We start from the raw sequence: 20,639 nt of genomic DNA, 5'->3' as shown, positions 1-20,639 counted from the left end.
CTAGAGTGACAAAAATCACATTTGTGATGTCATAGGGTATAAAGTCAAAATAAATGAAGCTGCTGCTGACAATGACTTTGGAAAGATGTTATGTCACTGAGTGTATCCAAAGGAATGTTCTGAGTTAAGACCGAATCACAGTGCTATGTAAAAAAAAAACTACGTCATCTTCAAAAGATGAAACAGTGCAGAGTACACATAAAAAAGGTTCACCTTAAAAAGATCAATATCAGTTTAGTGTACACTATATTTAGAATATTTTCACTGCTTTACTTTGCTGTCAGATGGCCCTTTCAATGAGGAACTGAAGTTCTCTGGGGAGCTGCTGGTCTACTGCTGCCTCAATCAGTTAGTTCGTAAGGTTAAGTGGTGAAAATATTTCAAATATAGCGAACACTTATACTGATATTGATTCTTTCATGTGGCTAAGATACATTTTGCTTCAGCCTGTGTCCACAGCAGTACTTTGCTAAGCTTCTGTGCTACATAAATTTGGTTTATCAAAGACACTAGCAACACAGTCCAATAAGTAAGCACAGCAGAAACGGCACTTAGGTTGGACAACCATGTTTGAATACAGTATATATCTTTAAATGTTAAAGTTATGGCTGAAATTGACACCAGATATAAAGATGTTTGCCAAATTCACATATCTCTGGAATGGAAATCAGTTGGTTGCCTACTAGGGCTGTAACGGTACATGTATTTGTGTCGAACCGTTTGGTACGCGACTTTCGGTTCGGCACGACCCTGTACCAAATTATTGGGCGCAGGATATTATTTTATTTTGTTTTATTTTAATTCCGTTTTTGCGAGCCGAACCGTTTAAAATATCTAGTTCCCCGACGGACATAATTGAGTGACGCACCGAGTCCCGTGAATCTCCGCTTTCACTTTGTGCATGGCGTGGATTAAAATGAAAAAGAAAGTGACAAACACATAAGCCATGAGCCTGCTCTGCCTCAAGCCGGTCAAAGCGCACCATATGCCCGCCGCGAGCCATTCAGCACCGCGGACAGTCGGACTAATGGGATGTCGAACCAATGACATGGACCCCATGGCAAGTGAGCCTGACGAACTTGAAGACCCACCCGCAAACCTTAAGTCCTCCGTTTGGGAACACTTTGGTTTCAGGGTAAAATACGAAGATGGAAATAAACAAGTGGACAAGACAAAAGCAGTGTGCCGACACTGCACAACAGCGGTCGGGTATGTGCTTGGAAACACGTCTAACATGCTAACGCATCTAAAGCGACACCACCCGAGTTTGAACGTTAACCGGCACGACTAGAAAAAGCAATCTGGTGCAAACTACGATATCGTCGTCGTTTAAAAAGAAAGAGCGTTTCCCTGACCATCGCGCTAAAGAAATAACCAACGTCATTGGAGTTGAGTAAAAGCTGCACTTTAGATATTGAAGCATGTTTTGTTTACTGCACTTTAACAAAGTGGGAAAGCTAAGTAAGTTCCTAGTAAAACTGAATCTGAGCAGGCTTTAAAGCTGACCAGCTGCACTATACTTTTTATTTTAATTGAGTAAAACTGTTAAAGCAGAAATGTATATTTATATTTTTCATTCAAAAAATGTGTTAAAAAAAACAGCAGGATTTTATTTTTCACTTTTATATTTCTATTTTCATTTAAACAATGTGAAAAATCAGGATTTTATATATATTTGTTTCATTCAAAAATTGGGTAAAAAGAGTTAACTGCTGTGGTGGTATGTTTTAATAAGGTTACCAATAAGTAAAAGATATTTAATAGTTGTCTGTTTTTTTCATTACTGTACCGAAAAAAAACGAACCGTGACTTGTGTATCGAGGTATGTACCGAACCGTGATTTTTGTGTACCGTTACACCCCTATTGCCTACCCTTAAGTGATTGTTGGTGTTGGCGTGATTTGGTCTATATGGGTAAATGTTGTGTCTCAGAACTCGTTTGGGTATTAAAAAAAAGAAAACAAACATTCAGTGGGTCCACAAAATCAATCTCCCATTCAGTGTTTATGAGGCAGCTCCAGATTTTATCCTTGATGACAATCACAAGTCCGAGACTCTGGTTTCTGGGTTTGAGATAGAGTAGCTCATGTTCACAAACTTCCCTTAGAACCGTGGACATAATATATGTGACTTTCCCTTTAAATTCATCATTTCAAAAACAAAAATTGAATCTCTTTGCATTGTCTTTGTGGTTTCCTCCAACTTTGATATCTGGGCCACTGTTTCCATAGTAAAAATGACTTGAGAGGAATGATGGCTCCTCATTTATCCACTCACGAGCTCAAAGCACCAGTGGGGTCATGCCTCATGCGAATTTTCTTCTCTTCCCCTCCCAGTCATTCGCCATCCTAAAGCACTGAGGGGCTTCATTTTTTACAATAGGCTATAAATCATCATTGTGCAGGGGAAATAAACGAGAACGGGTCTCCCTTCCCTCAACGATTACCACAGAGGTGCATCAAAGCTAGGCACTGAGCGATCAAAAGCTGGTGTTACATATTAATAGGGGACACTGGCAGCGCTGTGCAGCCTACAGCTGCTTGTGTTGATGTTTCAGTATTTTCTTTTTCTTCTTTTTATTAGAGAACACGGTCCCTACAGAGTTGGGAAAATCAGAGGTGCTTCTTCCGGTATTCTGTATGTGATGGTGGTGAAGTCTTCATTTTGCCACACTTTGTACCACTCCACTATCGTCAACTCATTCTGATACACTCAGGCACTTTATTGTGTTAACGCTCCCTGGAGACATTATTATTCAGATAGGATGTACTGTCTGATGACAGCGAAAGCCTCACCTTGAAACTCAAAGTCAACCACACACCGAGGCCCACACTCACACTGTCACCTGTACATCTGCAGTGCTGTGATATGACTATATATATACTGTGCGGCTCCTATTTAGCACACTAACATATGTCAGTTGTTACCACGTGACTTGTTGGCTGATCATTCCAATTGTTTAAGTCTAAAAAGAACTACGAATATAGCTCCATGTCCCTTTCTAGTAGTAGACTGGGCCTGAGTAGGGTCACTGATATGTATTATTCAACCACTACTTCACTAAATTACAGCCAAATATGAATAACACAAGCTGATAAAAATCTGCAGGCTATTTACTCAGTCTCTTTTTAGTGCATTTTCAAGTGAAGTGGAGCACTCAAGGACTGTAGGACAGAAAATGAAAAATCAAGCAAGAGAAAAAGACAAGGCAGATATCTCAGCCAGTAATTTAGGTCAGTCATTTTACCTGGCCCAGAGCAAAAGGACGCAATCACAGCCAGTATACAGATGTAACTGAGGTAGGGCATCCATGACAGACTGTCCTGGATAAGAGAACGAAACAGATTGTATGGTATCATAATGTTGGCAGAAGTTATGACTCGATACTGACCAGGAATATCATAACAAATGTATCAGGGAAATTAATAACTTAAAGCTACAGCCTACATTTTATTTTGCTTTTGTTTAAGCATGTATATTACCCTTATTAATTTATTTTGTTGTCATGTTATGCTGATCAGTGCTAATCAAGCAAGATATTAACACTTTCCAATGACTCACAACATAGGGTTTATAATGTTAGAAATATACGTGCATGCAGAGGTGATCTACTGTATAATAACCTCATCAGTGGGAATTTGGATAGCAGTCTGTTCACAGTATAATTGAGCCACAGTACAAATCACTTCGGTGCATTGAGACACCTTTTCACTTACAGTGTGTCTGGAATGAGGCCAGTGAAGAGGAGGAAGAGGGCTTACCTGGAAAGTGAGGAACACTGTGAGTAGGCTGAAGAACACGGCCATGGCAGAGAAACCAAAGATGAGGAGGGGCTTCCTCCCGATTCGTTCTATTACCAGCCCCTGGGAACAGAAAAATAAGCAGCATATTAGACACATTTCAAGGTGTTTCTGTACAAAGGCTGTGTAATTACAGACCTATATTTGCTAGCAGTGCCGCTCTGGGAATGGCAATGTCAGTCTGTAAATTGGTTAACCACTTTGGTCCAGACTGAAATATCTTCCCAGCTATTGGATGGATTCTCATTAAAGTTTGTGTAGACATTCATGTTCCCCAGAGGATGAATCTGACTGACTTTGGTGATCCCCTGGCTTTACCTGTTGCGACACTATGAGGTTGACATTTTTTTCTGTGAAATATCTTGACATCTATTGAACTGATTGCCTTGAAATGTAGTACAGATGTTCATGGTGCCCAGAGGATGAATCCTAATGACTTCAGTGGTTAATTAACCATCACCACGTCAAAATTTCAACTTGCCCATTACTTTGATTCATGACCAAATATATGCAAAACTGATGTTATTCCCATCAGCCTCAGTTGTACTTTGTGTTTAGAGCTAATTAACAAATGCTAGCATTCAAACACGTTAACATTATACATGCTAGGCAGGCGCATGTTAGCATTGTCTCACTGAACAAGTTAGCATGCTGGCAGTAGCATCTATCTAAAAGAACTATTGTGCCTAAGTAGCCTCACAGAGGTGCCTGCAGGGCCTTAGACTCTAAGGCTGCATTAAGACTGAGTTTAGCCATGTATGAAAAAACACAGCGCTCTCATTCATTTAAAGGGATCCGATTCAAATTTTGCCGCAACTTGATGTCCTTTGACAACTTGATGTTCTTGGCCAATCGAATATCTGCAAGTGCACAATCCTAGTTTACTTGATTACCTATATACGTATTTCTATTGTTTGCCATGGGACTGTCATGATGAAACATAGAATATTTTTATAATATTGTGTTATGTGTTGTTGAGGGTTTTTTTGTTTTGGCATCTGATAAACCTTAAAAGTCATTAATCTGTTACTTCGTTGGGATTTCCTGGAGCTCTAAGAATATAATCCCCCCTTTTTACTCAGGGAGTGACAATCCATCGATGATGATCAGTGTATTGATTCAATGGGCAATGATCCAATATCATCGATGCAAAGTAAAAACATCAATCCATATCATCATCTTTGGGATACACCTTTATTTTGAAAATCTGTGTCACCATCAAACAGTGGCAGGTAGATATGAAAAGCAGCTAAGGAACAGACGATGAGGATAACATTATTCAATCTTGAGTAAATACAAAATGTTGAAATATCTGAGAGAATATGCGTCAACAAACAAAGCACATACCATATGGAACAAATGGAACAATGCCGTTATGAGAAAAGGACATAGGACAAACTCGCTTGGCCAAGCATCTCACTCCACTAACTTGCTACAGTAACATTAGCTGCTTTGTTTAAGGAATGTTTGGCTGAAAAAATGTGCATGCAGGCTGAAATCTAAATGTGCTATTCTGTAGGGAGATGCATCAACTTAAACCAATGGTGAATAAAAGAAAAAGCATAAATAATACATGTAAATTGTTAAGTGATGAGCAGAGGAAAACTCTACCAGCCGTTAGGATCTTTTATGAAGTGTAAAAGGGCTTGAGCCAACCTTGAACTTTGACAGTATTTACTGAGTTGAATTTTACTTTTGTTTAATTATCTTGTTATTAATTCATGTTTTATGGCTGCTGAGAGAAGTTTGCCTTCAGGGCTTTCAGCCAGATAACCCTGGAGTTTTAGGAAAAAGATCATGGTTTGGGTTAAAATGAAAATATTTCTTCCAGAAATAACTTTTTGACAGAGAGCTCTGAAGGCTAATTTATTCCATGTGCTGTTTTAATGTTTGTTAGCGGAGTCAGTTTAAACTTTACTGCACTCAAGCAGTAACAGTCACTTACAGGAATTTCTGTATTGTTTTTATATTTTATGGTCAAAAGCAAAAAGTGGTAGCTTCTTTTGTGACTGGTTTTGTTAAATATGCATATGATATTGTATTGATCACAGGACTTTGAACTGAAGTAAACCAAAATCCTGTTGTGGCAGACTCTGTGTATGAGCCAATATCGTATTATTGATATAATATTACATCATCAGGAAATTGGTGATTTACACTTCTCCTTTTGACAGTGTCTGCACCAGAACAACTAGGAACAACTGCAGTTCTTAGAACGCCATTTTGAGGGATTATTTTAGCTTGTAATAGTAGGTTCTCTCCTAGCACCAAAGGAACTACGTGCTATGAAAGTGTACTGCAATTGGGCCAGATGTTGTAAGTGTAAGGTGATTTGTTGATCACATGAGCCAAGCAGCACTGCCATTTTTGAAAACCTGTTGGCCATGTAAACAACAGACAACACAAAACACAAACAGCAGCTCATAACTGTTGAAGAATTTTCAGAGCTGATGATTTAATAGCTGAAGAAGACGTCAGGAGACTTCGATGGATCACACACAGTATTATTCAGTGAAGACTCGATCAAGGATAATCACAGCTCAACATACAGAGTGTGACACTGTGTTTGCCGCCAAGATTTTGAGTGTGTCCTTGCCCAGTTCTTGCATTTAACCCAAACAGTATTACATTGCGAGTTACTCCACGTTCCAGAATTAGGTTATTCTGTACTGGCTTTTTATGGCTTTGTGAAGTTTCTACTGGTCACTAACTTTAAACACCTGGCTCTCTATAAATCACCTCAACTGTTTCTTACAAAATGCACATATCTATAAAGGGGCTCTTGTCTGTTGATCTGGAGCACAGGGCAATCTCCCTTCCCCTTAACCTTGGGCTCTATAACAACAGAGCCAGCTAGGCACCCTTATCTGGGCGGCTGTAGCCTACTCACCACGACTGGGAGACAATCTCAACAACACATGTCAAGTAGCCTGATCTCGAGGCCTCTTTTAGGCCTTCTGCTGACCTGACTGTTACCTGAACAATCATCCATTTCTTTTACTGACCAAGGCTAAAGGCTGTAACACAACAAAATTCCTTCACACTGACGAAAAAAAAAATGGAAGAAAACATGATCGAATGGACTGACATTGAAGTCCATGCTTTAGAGAGCATACGTGAAATACAATGCCATTTGGTCTTGTCAAAGGAGAATGTGAGGATCTTTGATAGCTGGCATACATCACTTGTGCATTCCTGTTTTTGGTCTGAACGCCCACTCAGTATTGTACAACATATTGAACTGCTGAAGATGTGTGATCATTCAGCACGTTACAGTCTATTTGTGTGCATGTGCATTTTCTCAGCTTTCTCTATCATACTGTGTGTGCCATATGGTAACATTCTAGGGTATGACAGGATGTAATTTGAAAGTAAAGATTTGCTGAAGGAAGAGGGAGCACATCTCATCTATTTGCTTTTAACCTTCAAACCAGCAATGAATTCTACTGAAAGTTGGTGGTTGAGAATACTCTATACATTATGTATCATATAGTATATGCAGAGATTTACTCATACCCAGTAGTGCATGTGGCTCATCAATAATTCCACAGCCACTTCTCGCTCTGCAGAGAGGTGTCTTTCTAGTTGGGTCATGGATACACAGTGAAGGACACAAGATGGAGGTCGTACTCATTCATTGCCACACTCAAGCCCAGAGTGAGCCCCCAAGCAAAGCCCTCGCCACAGCTGCGGGCCCTCGTTCATTGTGGCCTCAAAGCATTAATGTATTCATGACACTGCCCTCAACTCACCTAACCAGTGGGATTTCACAAAGCCGTGGAAAAAGGTCACTGGTATTTGTATGATATATATATACCTACAGCGAGGGGCTTCTGAGTGGAAAAAAGGTGGAAAAGATAACTTGAGGTGTTTTTCCATCTGTATGTAGTGTAGGAGAGGCATGGGGCTGCCTCACAACAAGAAAACGTGATCCAGGTGGAGTTTTCCACTGTTTGTCTTGTTTACGTCGGCCATTGTTTTCTTTAGAACAGTTTCTTGTTGGCAGCAGGTTATGTCCAAGAATCTGTCTGGTTTAGATTTGGATTGACTCCAGAAGCATTGGAATTCACTCTGTGTGTGTGTGTGTGTGTGTGTGTGTGTGTGTGTGAATTAGCCTGTTACATAGATAAAGAGAGGGAACAGAGGTGAAGTGTCTGTTGACTATAGAACTGTGTTATTACTAACAAGAATCCTTGATTCTTTCATCCAGGTGTTCACTCCTCTTCGTACATGAGGACTGTTGATTAACTTTTGAGTATCATACACTTGTCCCTCGGCAGTGTGCACATTAAACAGTCTGTGCTTCGTGACAATATGCCCAAATACACTGCTTCCATGGGTTCTGATCTCCTATTGCAGCATGAAAACTTCTGCTAATGTCCATATTTCAATGATATTACTGTGAGTCATACCACCTTCCAAGAAAAGAACCCAGAAACTTTTAATTCAAAGGTCCCAGAGAGAAAAAAAAAAAAATCAGAAATGAGATCTCTTGAAGTTCTCTGTTGTTCCTCCTGGACAGTGATGAGATCAACGTGGTACAAAAACAAAGCAAAATAAAAAAGAATGTCTCATGTTGCCTGATTTTTCTCCTGAGAAACAGACTCCTCTGATCAGATCTACGTCGATCTATACAAAAGATCTCCAACAAGTCGTAAATGATGGTCAATTTAACACTTTTTTTTTTTTGCTTCTCAAACTTCAGTCAGACTGATATCAAAGAGAGCTCTCTACATAATCTCACTTAAATCCCTTTCCGGACTTAAAAATACGTCTTACATTGGACTCTGTCTGATCTATAAAAAAGGTCTCCAGAGAGTGTTAAATAGTTCCCATCACATCTTCATGTGTTTTAGATCTGACTGATGATAGACCTATCTCAAGCCTCACCCTCTTTTACTGATCCTCCAATCACAACAGCAACTTTTCTTTCACACCTTGCACAGTAGGTTAACATTTGTTTGCTTGCTTCATCGCATGAGGATTTGCATATTCAGAGAGTTATCCCCATCCAATGTAGCTGCCATTTCCTGCCATACTGTGGTCACAAAACTCCAACCCTTTGTTGTGCCGTACAAGGATTTCTAACAAAGGCCTACACTTTATCCATAAACTTTTGGGCCTACATGTAACAATCAAAGCCTGAGACCACATGTTGGCGCCCAAAAGAACAAAGGAATCAGTCAACCCCCTTTCTCTGTGTGAATCAGCTGATTCAACCCCAACACAGCACCCCAGCTGACCAGCAGAGGTCCCTTGAAATACACAGCTCCCATTGGGTGAAATCCGCCATGGCCAACCCTGCACCGATGACGTCACGCCGGGGTATATCATCACAAAGCGTACCTGAGGGAAACGCTTCTGGCTGTGATCCTCATAGCTAATAGAAGTACCCGCAACTGTTCCTAAAGCTTAGCAACTCGTCCCACGTGGCGAACGCTTTAGAAAAAGTTATTACTGTGCACAGTTAGACGCGTTTTAGGCCTACGGATTTCCCTCGCTGGTCGAGCTGATCTCCTCTCCTCTCCCTCACTCTGTGCGCCAAGGAACACAGAGTAGCCCGTCTGAGACCACGGATTGACCCTCTCACCCGGATGCCCGCGGATGCGGTTTGGTAGATAACAAGGACTGCCTGCTTCAAGAAGAAGGACAAGGGCCCCCTTCTTTCCCCGAGTGATTCCCCGCTACGAGCCGGAATTAACTCGCCTCGCCAGAGACTTGCCCCCTCGCCGAGGACCCGTTAGCCGCTGTGAGCCACTAACCACTTCACCTCTGCCGTAACAAAGGACGTACGAGGAACGACCGACACATCACTCCACCTTCTGCAACAGTAAGAGGCTTTAGCTCTGGGCAGATAGTAGTTAGTGTGTGTTTCTTTTTAAGTTTTGTAAGGGCTTGTTGATACGGACCGCCGCGTCCGATTTTGGCTGCATTGATATTGTAAAAATATTGCCTGTGTTGCTGCTGTCTGTTATTCTCCTGCCCGTTTGTGTCTGCTTGTAATAGGCAGTGATCCGACCTCGTCGGACCGCTATTGTGTCGCCCCGCACACGGGATTGATCAGTACTTCGGCTGTGTTGGTTCAATGTCCAGATTCACGCTGCTCACCAGCTGAGGCGAGCGCGTCTCTGCGTAACACAGACGGGTTACTGCATCTCAATACTGCCTGCGTGACCACACCTCTGAGTGCTTCCCTTTCTCTCTTCCACTAACCTACACTTGGAGCCGAGCAATTTGAACTTCCCTCTCTACCGGCTCCCCTCCTTTTTGAGTCGCGTGCTTTCTTGGCGAGCCGCCATTGCGTGATGTAGCTTGCTGCGTCACAGCCGCCATCTTGCTGCGCTCACACCTCTCTCTCTCTCACACACACCCACTCGCTCAGACATACATACACATACACACATACACACATTCTCGCTCACTCACCCACTTTCTCCCACACCCTCATACACACCCACACACACACACACACACACACACACACACACACACACACCCTTCTTGATGCTTGCTGGTTGATTCGGTAATGTTTTATAGTTGATAGGGTTTATAGAGCAATGTTGATGTTGGTTGTAAATTAATGTCATCAGTGTGAATAAACCCTGTTATACTGCAAAGAGAGGTTGCTTTGGTTTTTCATTGTATACTGTGATGAAGCTGGTTGACAAAGTCAGTGCCTGAGCTCCACTCCTTCCTGTTCATCTTATAGTTGCTGATATCTCCCTAGAATTAGCTTCCTAAGTGAACACTCTTGAGACTGAATTTACGTCTGATCATTGGTCCGGTTTTCTTGTGGTGCCCCGCTGTAAGGTAATTCGATTATTATGCTTATGTAATAATTAATTAATTATTAATTTATTAATCAAATATTTTAATAATCCATAATTAATATTAATTGATCACATTTAGCTTCTCCTCTTCCCTACACCTTGTATGGTAAACATGTATTTGAGGACCAAGATTTAACTGGAATGGAATTTAGATAAGCATTCAGCAAAAAATAGTACATGGAAAGGCAACACCAAGACAGTGTTGTGCTGTGAAGCACCTGCAGCAATTTTCAATCTTTCCGAAAAAAATATACATACATCAATATGCTTAATGTGAGCTCATTCTGCACTGACAGTTTATCTGAGCGGAGCACCCACGATGCCAGTCAGAGCCTTCAGGGCTCATCAGTTGTGCTCATCAGGTGGTCACGGTGTGGTTATTTGGGGTAAATCTCAGCTACCCAAATGATCCAGACAATGGACACCACAAAATGGATGCAGTGACTGTGACACCACACATTGGTTTGTGGAGTGCTGTTTTGATGGCTCAAGTTTTAAATTTGACCTCTGCCATGTTGCTCATTTGAAGTCAGAAGTGGCCATATAAGAAAAATGGTTGGCTAAGAGTGGAGCTGAAAAAGCAGTGAGGATTGGATTGGATCATCTGAGCATCAATCAAGCCCCATGTGGTGGGCATCAAAGGACCATCAGTACTTATATAGGAGGGTCCCAAAAAGGTAATGATAGCAGAATGACTCCTGTAAAAAATAATTATTCACTTAGTATTTCTACAGAGAAGTCAATAGGAGCCAGGGCTTTATTTTGCTGTTATGAGTTGTAGTCAGTGCTATTTTTTTTTTGTTTGTTTGTTTGTGTTTGTTTTTTCCTATCACAAGCATTACGTTGCTGTAGAAGCAATCTGAACGCAGCAGGAGTGTTGGATACAAGTAGTTGCTGCCTTCTAGAGGTCATCTGTTAAAGTGCATCACCACGGTAAGCATCCCAAACTGACTGGAACAAAAAGGGCTTGCTATGCTCATAATGTTATTTATTATGTTTTATTTATTAAGATTATTCTCACTTTATTTTTTGTTGTTTTTTTCCCCACATGGATTATAGTTTTTACATTTAAAAAATGTTGTTTGGCCTGATGCTGTGTGGATGTTGAGATATGTTTACAAATCAATAATAAAAATGTTGTTATGAAGTTTATATAGCAACATTATTGCTCCAGGGGCAGCGGTTACTCAGGAGGGAAAGCGGGTCGTCAACTTATTGGAAGATTGGCGGCCCGACTCCCAGCTCCTCCAGTCATGTTAAAGATGAGTGTGAACATGTGAATGTGGCGTGTAGTTCTAAGACTAGAAAAGTGCTATACAAGTGCTGTCCACTTTCCAAGTGAGAAACATTTGAGACTTTCGCTGTATAGTTCCATGACTGCTCCAGGTCAGTCATAGAAGAGAGTCATAGAAGAGATTTAATCTTATCGAGAGCGAGATCACCCACTCTTCCCCTTTATGTCTGACTTAAATCTCAGATCTGTCGATTGCTCCCATTTCAATGTCTCCCCTTTGGCTGCCTTATTTCTCCAGGGGAATTTCAGGAGAAATAAATGTGACTTTAATGAAACGGAAATGATCCACAAATGTGAAACAGTTTTTTCTCTCATTTCTGTCTCCTAAGCAATAGAGGATGTTATGTTGAGACAAAGATTTTTCATCTGGGGTACACAATGCAGGAATTGTCGTACTGTTTGCAAACAATATCATGAGCAACTGTTGAAGCCAACCCCAGATTCACACCCTGTTTCCACTGAGCAGTTCGGTACGCATTTTTCCCGTTTCCACTGTATAAAGTTGGGGATGGTACAGATGGAACCATATCGTCCCCATTTTTGGTACCCCTTCTATTGGGGTACCTAGCACTCAGATCTGGTACTAAAAGGTAGAGGTGTGAACACTGCAGTCAATTGATTTGTCAATAGCGGACGGTCACTCTGCTCAGGCTGGTTTTGAGGCTTAATGTAATATAATACCATGGAAACTTTTACATTCGTCCATTTTCTAACCGCTTATCCTCTTGAGGGTCGCGGGGGGGCTGGAGCCTATCCCAGCTGACATTTGGCGAGAGGCAGGGTACACCCTGGACAGGTCGTCAGACTATCTACAGACAATTTAGTCACCAATTAACCTGCATGTCTTTGGACTGTGGAAGCCGGAATACCTGGAGAAAACCCACGCCGACACGAGGAGAACACGCAAACTCCGCACAGAAGGGCTCCCACACCCAGGATCGAACCATGAACCCTCTTGCTGTGAGACGACAGTGCTAACCACCACACCACCAAGTTTTACATAGTTTAGTTAACCATGACTTTAAAATGAAAGGATGTTTTGCTGCCTCTTACAGCAGCTGTAGACTAAGAAAAATAGCTTCATTTACAGGGCTGACTTTTAAGGTGGACCTTTTTTGGTAATGTTACTCAATGCATGAGTTGACGATGTGAATCCATCAGCATACCTTCAATTTCAACAACAACTTTGATCATCCCTGTTTTTTTTTTTTTTTTAATTGTCTCTCTTGGATGACATACTCTTTTAGTAATGAGTGGATCTTCAAGCGTTTTTTTGCCGCCTGTTCTGTGAACATAAACAAAGTGCAGACTTCCACCTACTGATGATGAGGACATACAGTGAGTGCTGGATGGAGCAGTGAGTGACAATGACTCCGCCCACATTTAAGGGTACTGGTTGTGGTGGAAACACTAAACGAATCTAGGGTCAAGATATCATGTCTGAAGGGTTACTTTTGGTTCCAATGGTACTTTACCCAAAGTGTTTCACAGTCTGCCACCTGGTCCCTTCTTTTTTATAAAGTCCTGACTTCACCCATGCACTGTGCCCAGAAATATCACTGACACAGATAGTAAGATGAAATTAAGAAAATACAGGCAGAGGGCAGAGTCTCTAAAGAAAAAATACACTGCCACACTTCTAGTGAGCCATAAGTGATGATTGAGAGGGATTACTTTTGATGAGTTTATTTTATAATTTGATGATGTGTTTCCAGTGTCTCTCCATTTTCTGCACATAACACTATGAACTACTTATGAAATCAGAATAAATGACCACTCTAAGTGACCACAAATGCAACCCAATATCCCACCTCTGGGCAGAGTCTAAAGAGGTCAGACTGGTGACTCTGCTGCATTAACACACACTGACAATGACCCTTTGATTGTTTTTACACTAGTGACAAACAGACAAATTACCTTGTAAGACAAAGATATTAAAGGAGAAAATGTCTCTCAGATTGTGTTATAGATCTATGTAAACTGCTCTGCTTTCTGTTATTCCAGCTTATGTCTACAGTTGCAGCATAGCAGAAGATGTTAGGGTTTGTGTTACTGCCTGCAAAGAAAGTCATTTGCAGATAATCGTATTTGTATAGCATGGAAACAACTTCCATAGGCAGAATTAATCAGGCTATAAAATCCATCAGTATTTATTAAGTTTAGTGAGTGTGACTACTGTTCTTTCATTTTCTTGCTACAGTAAGACCAGTTTTGTATTTCGTGCCAATTTGTTTGTGTTTGTCGACTTAAACTTGCCAAAGGGCTACAGATTATGACGACACGGCAGGATGTGTGTGTGATTTAATGTAGGGTGGCACACACTCCACAGTTCTTGTGTTTTAGCCAGCCACATAGTGACAAGTGTGCGGCAGTGAAAGGGCGATGACCCAGTAGGGCACTAGAAAGGAGGGCAAGAGGTCAGTGGACAGCATTTTGCATCAAATAATCATGCATCCTGACTGTTTTTTTCATATTATGTTTCATAAAGATGTTACAGTGTTTGGATCAGAATATACTGAGCAACAAAAAAGAACAAAATGCAATAAAAGAGTTAAACAAAGCTTCATTAAAGCAGAATAAACAAGTCTGTGGTTGTTGCTTTATAACACATGTAGATTTAATCAGATGCAGAATTCAAAGGCAGCATCAATGCACACAAGGCCAATGGAAAGATATGAACAGATGCAAAGGGACATGAAAGGACAAAATTTCACTCCAGGCAGCCTGAACTTGTGCACATCTTACCACCAAGAAAATATTCATTGTTATCTCGAGCTTTGTGACGTCACCTTATTAATGCATGAGATGAGATGAGATGAGAGCACAAGAGGAGAAGGCCTGGAGGAAAAATAAGAGAAACAACTTGGGCCAGATGCACTTGTTGTCAGATTTATAAAGCTACACATATGCCTGGTACTGTTTTATAAATCTCTGGGTGCACATCAGTCAGCCTTATTTTCACCACCACAGGTAGCCATAAATGAATGTAGACATGTTCTGGAACACCTGTTTGCATATCAATACTTGTGACCGCTCCATCACTCAGGATTGTGTCGTGTCACCATGATTTTTGTGTGTTCCTGTTGTTTATACATCCGGCCCCTAGAGTTGGTAGTAAATTTTAAAATCAGTTTGCCCAAACTGTCATAGACAAAAACTCACAGAGTAAGTGTTAGCAAAAGGTTGTACTTCAGGCTAACATAACACAAAGGTACAGCAAACACAGCAGGGCATATACTTGCTTTGTGCTGCATGTGTGTGTGCACCTCAGAGCTCAAGCCAATCTCAAAGAAGGAGGCAGATTATTCAGAAGCCTTGGCCTGACTGTGGCAAAAGCCCCAACTCTTGTCCTGAGTCTTTCGGGGATTACTGACAGCATTTTTACAAAGATGTGAGGGTCCAGCAGATATGAGAGACAGAAATTCTGTTACACAGTATAAGAAGGTCTCGTTATGAAAAACTCTGTTGACAAGCGTGCCATTTGTAAGAAGCTAATAAAAGACAGCTGATGAGCATTTTCCTGTATAGAGAATTACGAGGTGGCTGCCTCCTTCTGTCAGTTAGGTAAATATCTGCATAACTAGGACCTGACCATGTGCTACAGTGCCTTGCATTTGCCTCACTGAATATACTCACTTTATGCATCTGACGTTAATGTTTATTAGCCAGCACACCTTTAAGTCATTACAACAATTAAGATAGAGAGGCTGTAACATCATTTCTTTTACACCTTCACAAGGATTATTGCTTATTGCATTTAGATTAAAAAAGTAAGTCAACGTCAAATAATGTTGTTGTTTTTTTAATTTGGTGGGAGGATTTTTCAGTCAGAGGTGAAACAACCAAGATATGATGGGTTATAGTGTGATTTACTGTGCCCGCCCCACTGACACCAATCTCTGGCTCCAGTGCAAAATTCAAACGCTGTCACTGATGTCATGTCCTTTCCTTCTTTTATAGTTTCCTTGCAGCGCACCAGGAAAGGCACAGCCAAAAACTGCCAAAAAGGAAGAAATGAGCCATCTGTTTCAGACAGCCACAGCAAATGTTCAATGGTAATTTTACACACGTCAGTCAGACTTGGCGTTTGTGAATGCTACTCCATGCATCTCTATGTGTGTGTCTGAACGCCATGTTGTACTGAGACTGCAATGTTTACGCTGGTGAATTGTAAGGGAATAGAGTAGGGTTTTTTTTCCACTTCATCAGTACAGAAGTCCAAACAGACATCTGTAAAACATATTAATTCATTACAATACATGAGAGCATTTAGTATCCAGGAATTCACATTATAGACATAACTGTCTAACTGTCTGACAATTTGGTCAAAATTTGTTAATAACTGTTTTGTTTTGTTTTTTACAATCACATATTGATTAGAAGACATTGCCTGTAAAAACTGCTTCCTTGAGCCAGTTGAAGGCACAGTACACACGCATGTGTGTACAAATGATTAGGCTGGTACCACCTCTGCCTCATTTTGACCCAGGGAAAACCCTATTTTTGCCCTATTTTTATGGCTCTATTAACTTGAGATTTGACGGTAAAATGGAGTGAGAGAGGGGAAAATACTGACATTAAAAAAGTGTCCGGCTTGGGTCTAAATAAGGTTACATGATATGTGCCCCTGGGCCACCTCAACATTCAGAGATTACTGCTCTTTAAAGGCAGTTTCCTGTGGCCTCCACAGTCAGCACAATTGTCTTGTAAATTACACGCTGTATCAGTGACCGTTGTCTGTGCACAGGTGTTCACATCGCTGAAAAATACGGTTATTCAAAAAAAAAAGGCCAGAATGAGTCATCCAGCCGCGCTGTATATCTTCTACACTGATTACACCGCTGCTGTGGCCCTTCCCAACATGCATTGTTACAGGTAGAGCGATAGTAATGGGTCGCAGTGAGCCACAGGGCTTACACATACAGTCAAACACATTTATAGTTTTCATTACGACCAGTTTCCTTTCTTTAAAAATCTGTGCCCTCCATGCCACAGTCCTCTGATAATGAAGATACCCGCAACAAGGAACTGATGTCCTTGTGTTGGAGGTGCAAAACTGCCAAAAGCAACTGTGGGATTTCCTTAATAAGCTGCTGAAGACAGAGGGTGTTAAATTAGCTCGGGAGGAGATAACACATTTGGCTGTCCTGGTCTGAAGACAGTTTAATGATGTTACACTCCCGGTAGGTGATTATTGAATTAAAGCATGCATTTTGATCAATTATCACATAAATCGATTACTGCAAAGGCCTGTGAAGGACATCTTATCTGCATTACTGCCTGTTTATGCAGTCAGATATTCTGTTTAATGTTTTCTGTTATCATGGTGTGCAGTGACAAACCTGAATTGATTAGATTTGATTTCGATTTCATTTCGCTTAATTGTCAGAAAATCTCAAATCTGACATGTTGAATACACAAAAATACAAAACAACAAAATCACACAACACTACAAATCACGGCAGCTGATATGAAAAGTGACTGCAGTGCATTCAATGGCATCATTCATACATGTTGAACAAAAGATGTGCACTTTTATCTTTTTTGACATTCAAGGAAAGTGTAAATGTTAAAAAAAAAAAAAAAATTCACTTGTGATACAGTTACTGCTTCAGCTCTGGCACCACATAGGCACATTCAATTCCATATTAAAGCTTTAGTTGGAAACTTTTATAAAAAAAAAACATAACTTTTGATATATTTATAATAACTTATAATGATATATTTGCTGAAACTGTCACTATAATCACACAGTACTAAAAAAAACACATTCCCCTGCCAACTCTATCGCCTCGTAGGTCTTCCAATGGCTTTACTGCATGTGAACGAAAACAACCAATCAGAGCTGAAGAGTCTTCAACACAGCTGTCAATCATGCCAGTAAGTGCTTGTAAACTGTGGTCAAACTGTCAAACTTGGCAGCGCTTATCAAATATAAATCAATATTCTGTTACTGCATGGCCTATTTTTCACCTTAAAAGTTTTTAGAAATGTATTTTAGTGTACTGTTTAGCTGTAAAATGAGAAGGTTTTTGACCTGGCTGCCATTTTGGATACAGTCGAACCAATACAAAGCACCACCCACCAGCCAGAGCAAAACTTTCTCATCACAGCTAAACAGTACACTAAAATATGTTTCTGAAAACATCTGAGGTGAGAAATAGGCAGCACAGTTACAGAATCTTGTTTCATATTTGATCAACACTGCCTAGTGTTGATCAGACTGTTTGAATGCAGTTCACGAGCAGTGATTGGCATGATTGACAGCTGTGTTACAGACTCCTCGGCTCTGATTGGTTGTTTCCAGTGTGCCGTAGTCGTTTCTTGCAAACATCATTGGAGGCAGCAAGAAGAGGAGGAAGGATGTGATATTTTATTTTGTCTCGTACTTCTTCCAGAGTATAGTGACAGTTTCAGCAAATATGACAAAAAGTTAATTCCATATAAGTCACCAGCTGTAACTGTAAGTCACATATTGCTACAACCAATCAAAGTGATCTCATGACCAGCATGGAGGGGAGGCTGAATGTGCCACACAAGCACTAAATGTGAGTAAGTACATGCCAGGTCATCTATGACACGATGCACAAGAATAGTTATGTAAAGAAATAATTTGGTATCACTTTCATTCTCTTTAAAGTAAAGCTGACTGGACTACTGTGTACAGCTTCCTTACTTCCAAAATATATAACATACTAATGTGTCACAATCTTATTTTCATGCAACAACGCTTAAGCAACAGCCCTCTTCTTCTGTCTCGTCTGATATCTTAGAGCCGATCTTAATTTCCCTAGGGAGTAATACTAGGAGAAATGGTGCTGTCTCGGTGTACTCGACACCCAGGTATTCCCAGAGCTCATTAATATCATGTACAGAATGCAAAAAGACAGCTAATCTTTTCTTAGATTTTGCAGGTGACCTATTGTGAACGTTGCTTTCCCCTCTTGATATGTCAGAAATTATATTTTGTGAGTTGGCAGCTTTGTGTGCTGTGAAGGCGTCACTAATGGAATAAGGTCAGAGCTGCAGCTAAATGCGCACAGTGGTGATTAAAGAAGCATATATCAAAGAATGTGGGGATTAAATCTCACCTTATAAATGTTTGCCACGCTAAATGGAAAAAGGTCACATTTTTAAAGCCAGGGTTAGACTTTCATTTGAATATTATAAATATTTGAAGCTCCTGAAACCACAAATCAAATTAATCTTTCTCACTGGATGTCAAAGTGATTGCGAACAGAAGGCCCATACAAATGGTGTCCGTTCAATGGCAATTAAATATTAACACTGGTCTGTAAAACTCTTGAGGCTGCTCTCAGAAAGAAAGATTTTCAGTACTCTGCTTTTTCCCAAAGGAAATTCTGTCATCAGTTTTAGCATCTTGTCTGCTTATACCACCATGAACAAAAATGAGCAAAAGTCAGTCTGTCAAGTAATTAACACATTGTTGTACAACTGATGGACATGCAAGTTTAATTTAATCATTTGTGACTTCCTCCTGTATGCCAGTCAAACAGATGGTGGCTCATTATTATCAGCAATATAAGTAGTGCTGTGCTCAGTAAAGGTGGTTGGGGGTGACTTGGCTGTGGCTTAACGGGAGATGCTGCAGGATTGGAGAGAGAACTGATATCTGTAGGCTACACAGTGGTGTTTGAAGTCAGTCACCTGGCAGCTAAGTCACTCAGTGAGATCCTCTCACTGCTGTAAATAAAAAGCTTTAATGTGCTTGTGCTAAGAGAAATGGCAGAATTAGATAGAAGCTGAAAAAAAACTAAGGATCAATTTCTATCTCACTGAGCTAATTAGTCAGTGACAAGTCATGTGTAGCTTCACAAACTGACTAAGCCAGACGTGCAGGTTTAGCAGCCGTCCATGCATGGAAAAGCAGATTTCAAACCACTGTAAAAAAAAAAAAAAATTCAGTTACAGAAACAAAAATCTGAAAATGCACATATTGCATCTAGACAGCATGGAGATGTTGGTAATTTATTTCAACAATGATTGACTTGTTTCATAAGTGAAAAACTGATGTTTAACTAGTTGAGCTATGTGCAAAGTGAGAAGCCTCAGATGGTTTCATACTGAAGTATTGACACTGGATCTTTGTGCAAAGTTTGGTTTATTTTCAAGCATGAGAAATCAGATTTTCTATCAGGAAGAAGACTTGTAGATGCTGCACAGTGATCAGTCACGCTCAGGCATTTTTAAGCAATAAGCTGGAGCACAGGAAGATGATTAAGATGTTTACATTACAATGTGGATTCTGCAACAGTTGAGGCTCGAACCTGCAACCGCTGGAACCTAAGATAGTCATCTACCGCTCTAAAATAATTGGCAAGTATCAACTCAACAGTGGCTTCACAAATTGAGTGAGCCATTCACTGTTGTGTAGGAAAGCAGCCATCCGTGCATGGAAAGGCAGATTTGAAAGCACTGTAAAAAATTCAGTTATTAAGACAAAAATCTGAAAATACACATATTGCATCTAGACAGCATGGAGATGTTGGTAATCTGTTTGTAACAATGACTGATTTGCTCCATAAGTGAAAAACTGATGTTTAAAATTGCCATTTTTATATTGACTCCAATTGTTCACATTAGAGCAAAATTCAAAATGCTGTCAAAAATTCAGTTTTTGAGATAAAATTCTGAAATTTGCCACACATCATCTACCATGACGCTAGAATTTTGCCATTTTTTTCATGAATATTG

General features: G+C 40.4%; 1 protein-coding gene across 5 annotated transcripts in view; it reads right to left on the bottom strand.

Moving 5' to 3' along the window:
* slc2a9l2 (solute carrier family 2 member 9, like 2) overlaps positions 1-20,639 on the bottom strand; it is a 171,297-nt gene that overhangs the window by 65,928 nt on the left and 84,730 nt on the right. For all 5 annotated transcript variants that reach the window (XM_049574593.1, XM_049574598.1, XM_049574607.1 and 2 more), the window contains 2 exons: positions 3,762-3,863; positions 3,248-3,323 (listed from right to left, as the gene is read on the bottom strand). In XM_049574593.1, the coding sequence (XP_049430550.1) occupies positions 3,248-3,323; positions 3,762-3,863 (178 nt within the window). The remainder of the gene's footprint in view (positions 1-3,247; positions 3,324-3,761; positions 3,864-20,639) is intronic.

The sequence above is a fragment of the Epinephelus fuscoguttatus genome, linkage group LG1 (genome assembly GCF_011397635.1).
Source record: "Epinephelus fuscoguttatus linkage group LG1, E.fuscoguttatus.final_Chr_v1".
In the NCBI taxonomy this organism is placed as follows: Eukaryota; Metazoa; Chordata; class Actinopteri; order Perciformes; family Serranidae; genus Epinephelus; species Epinephelus fuscoguttatus.
Note: the sequence above shows the minus strand (reverse complement) of the source record. Positions and strands in the feature narration are given on the sequence as shown.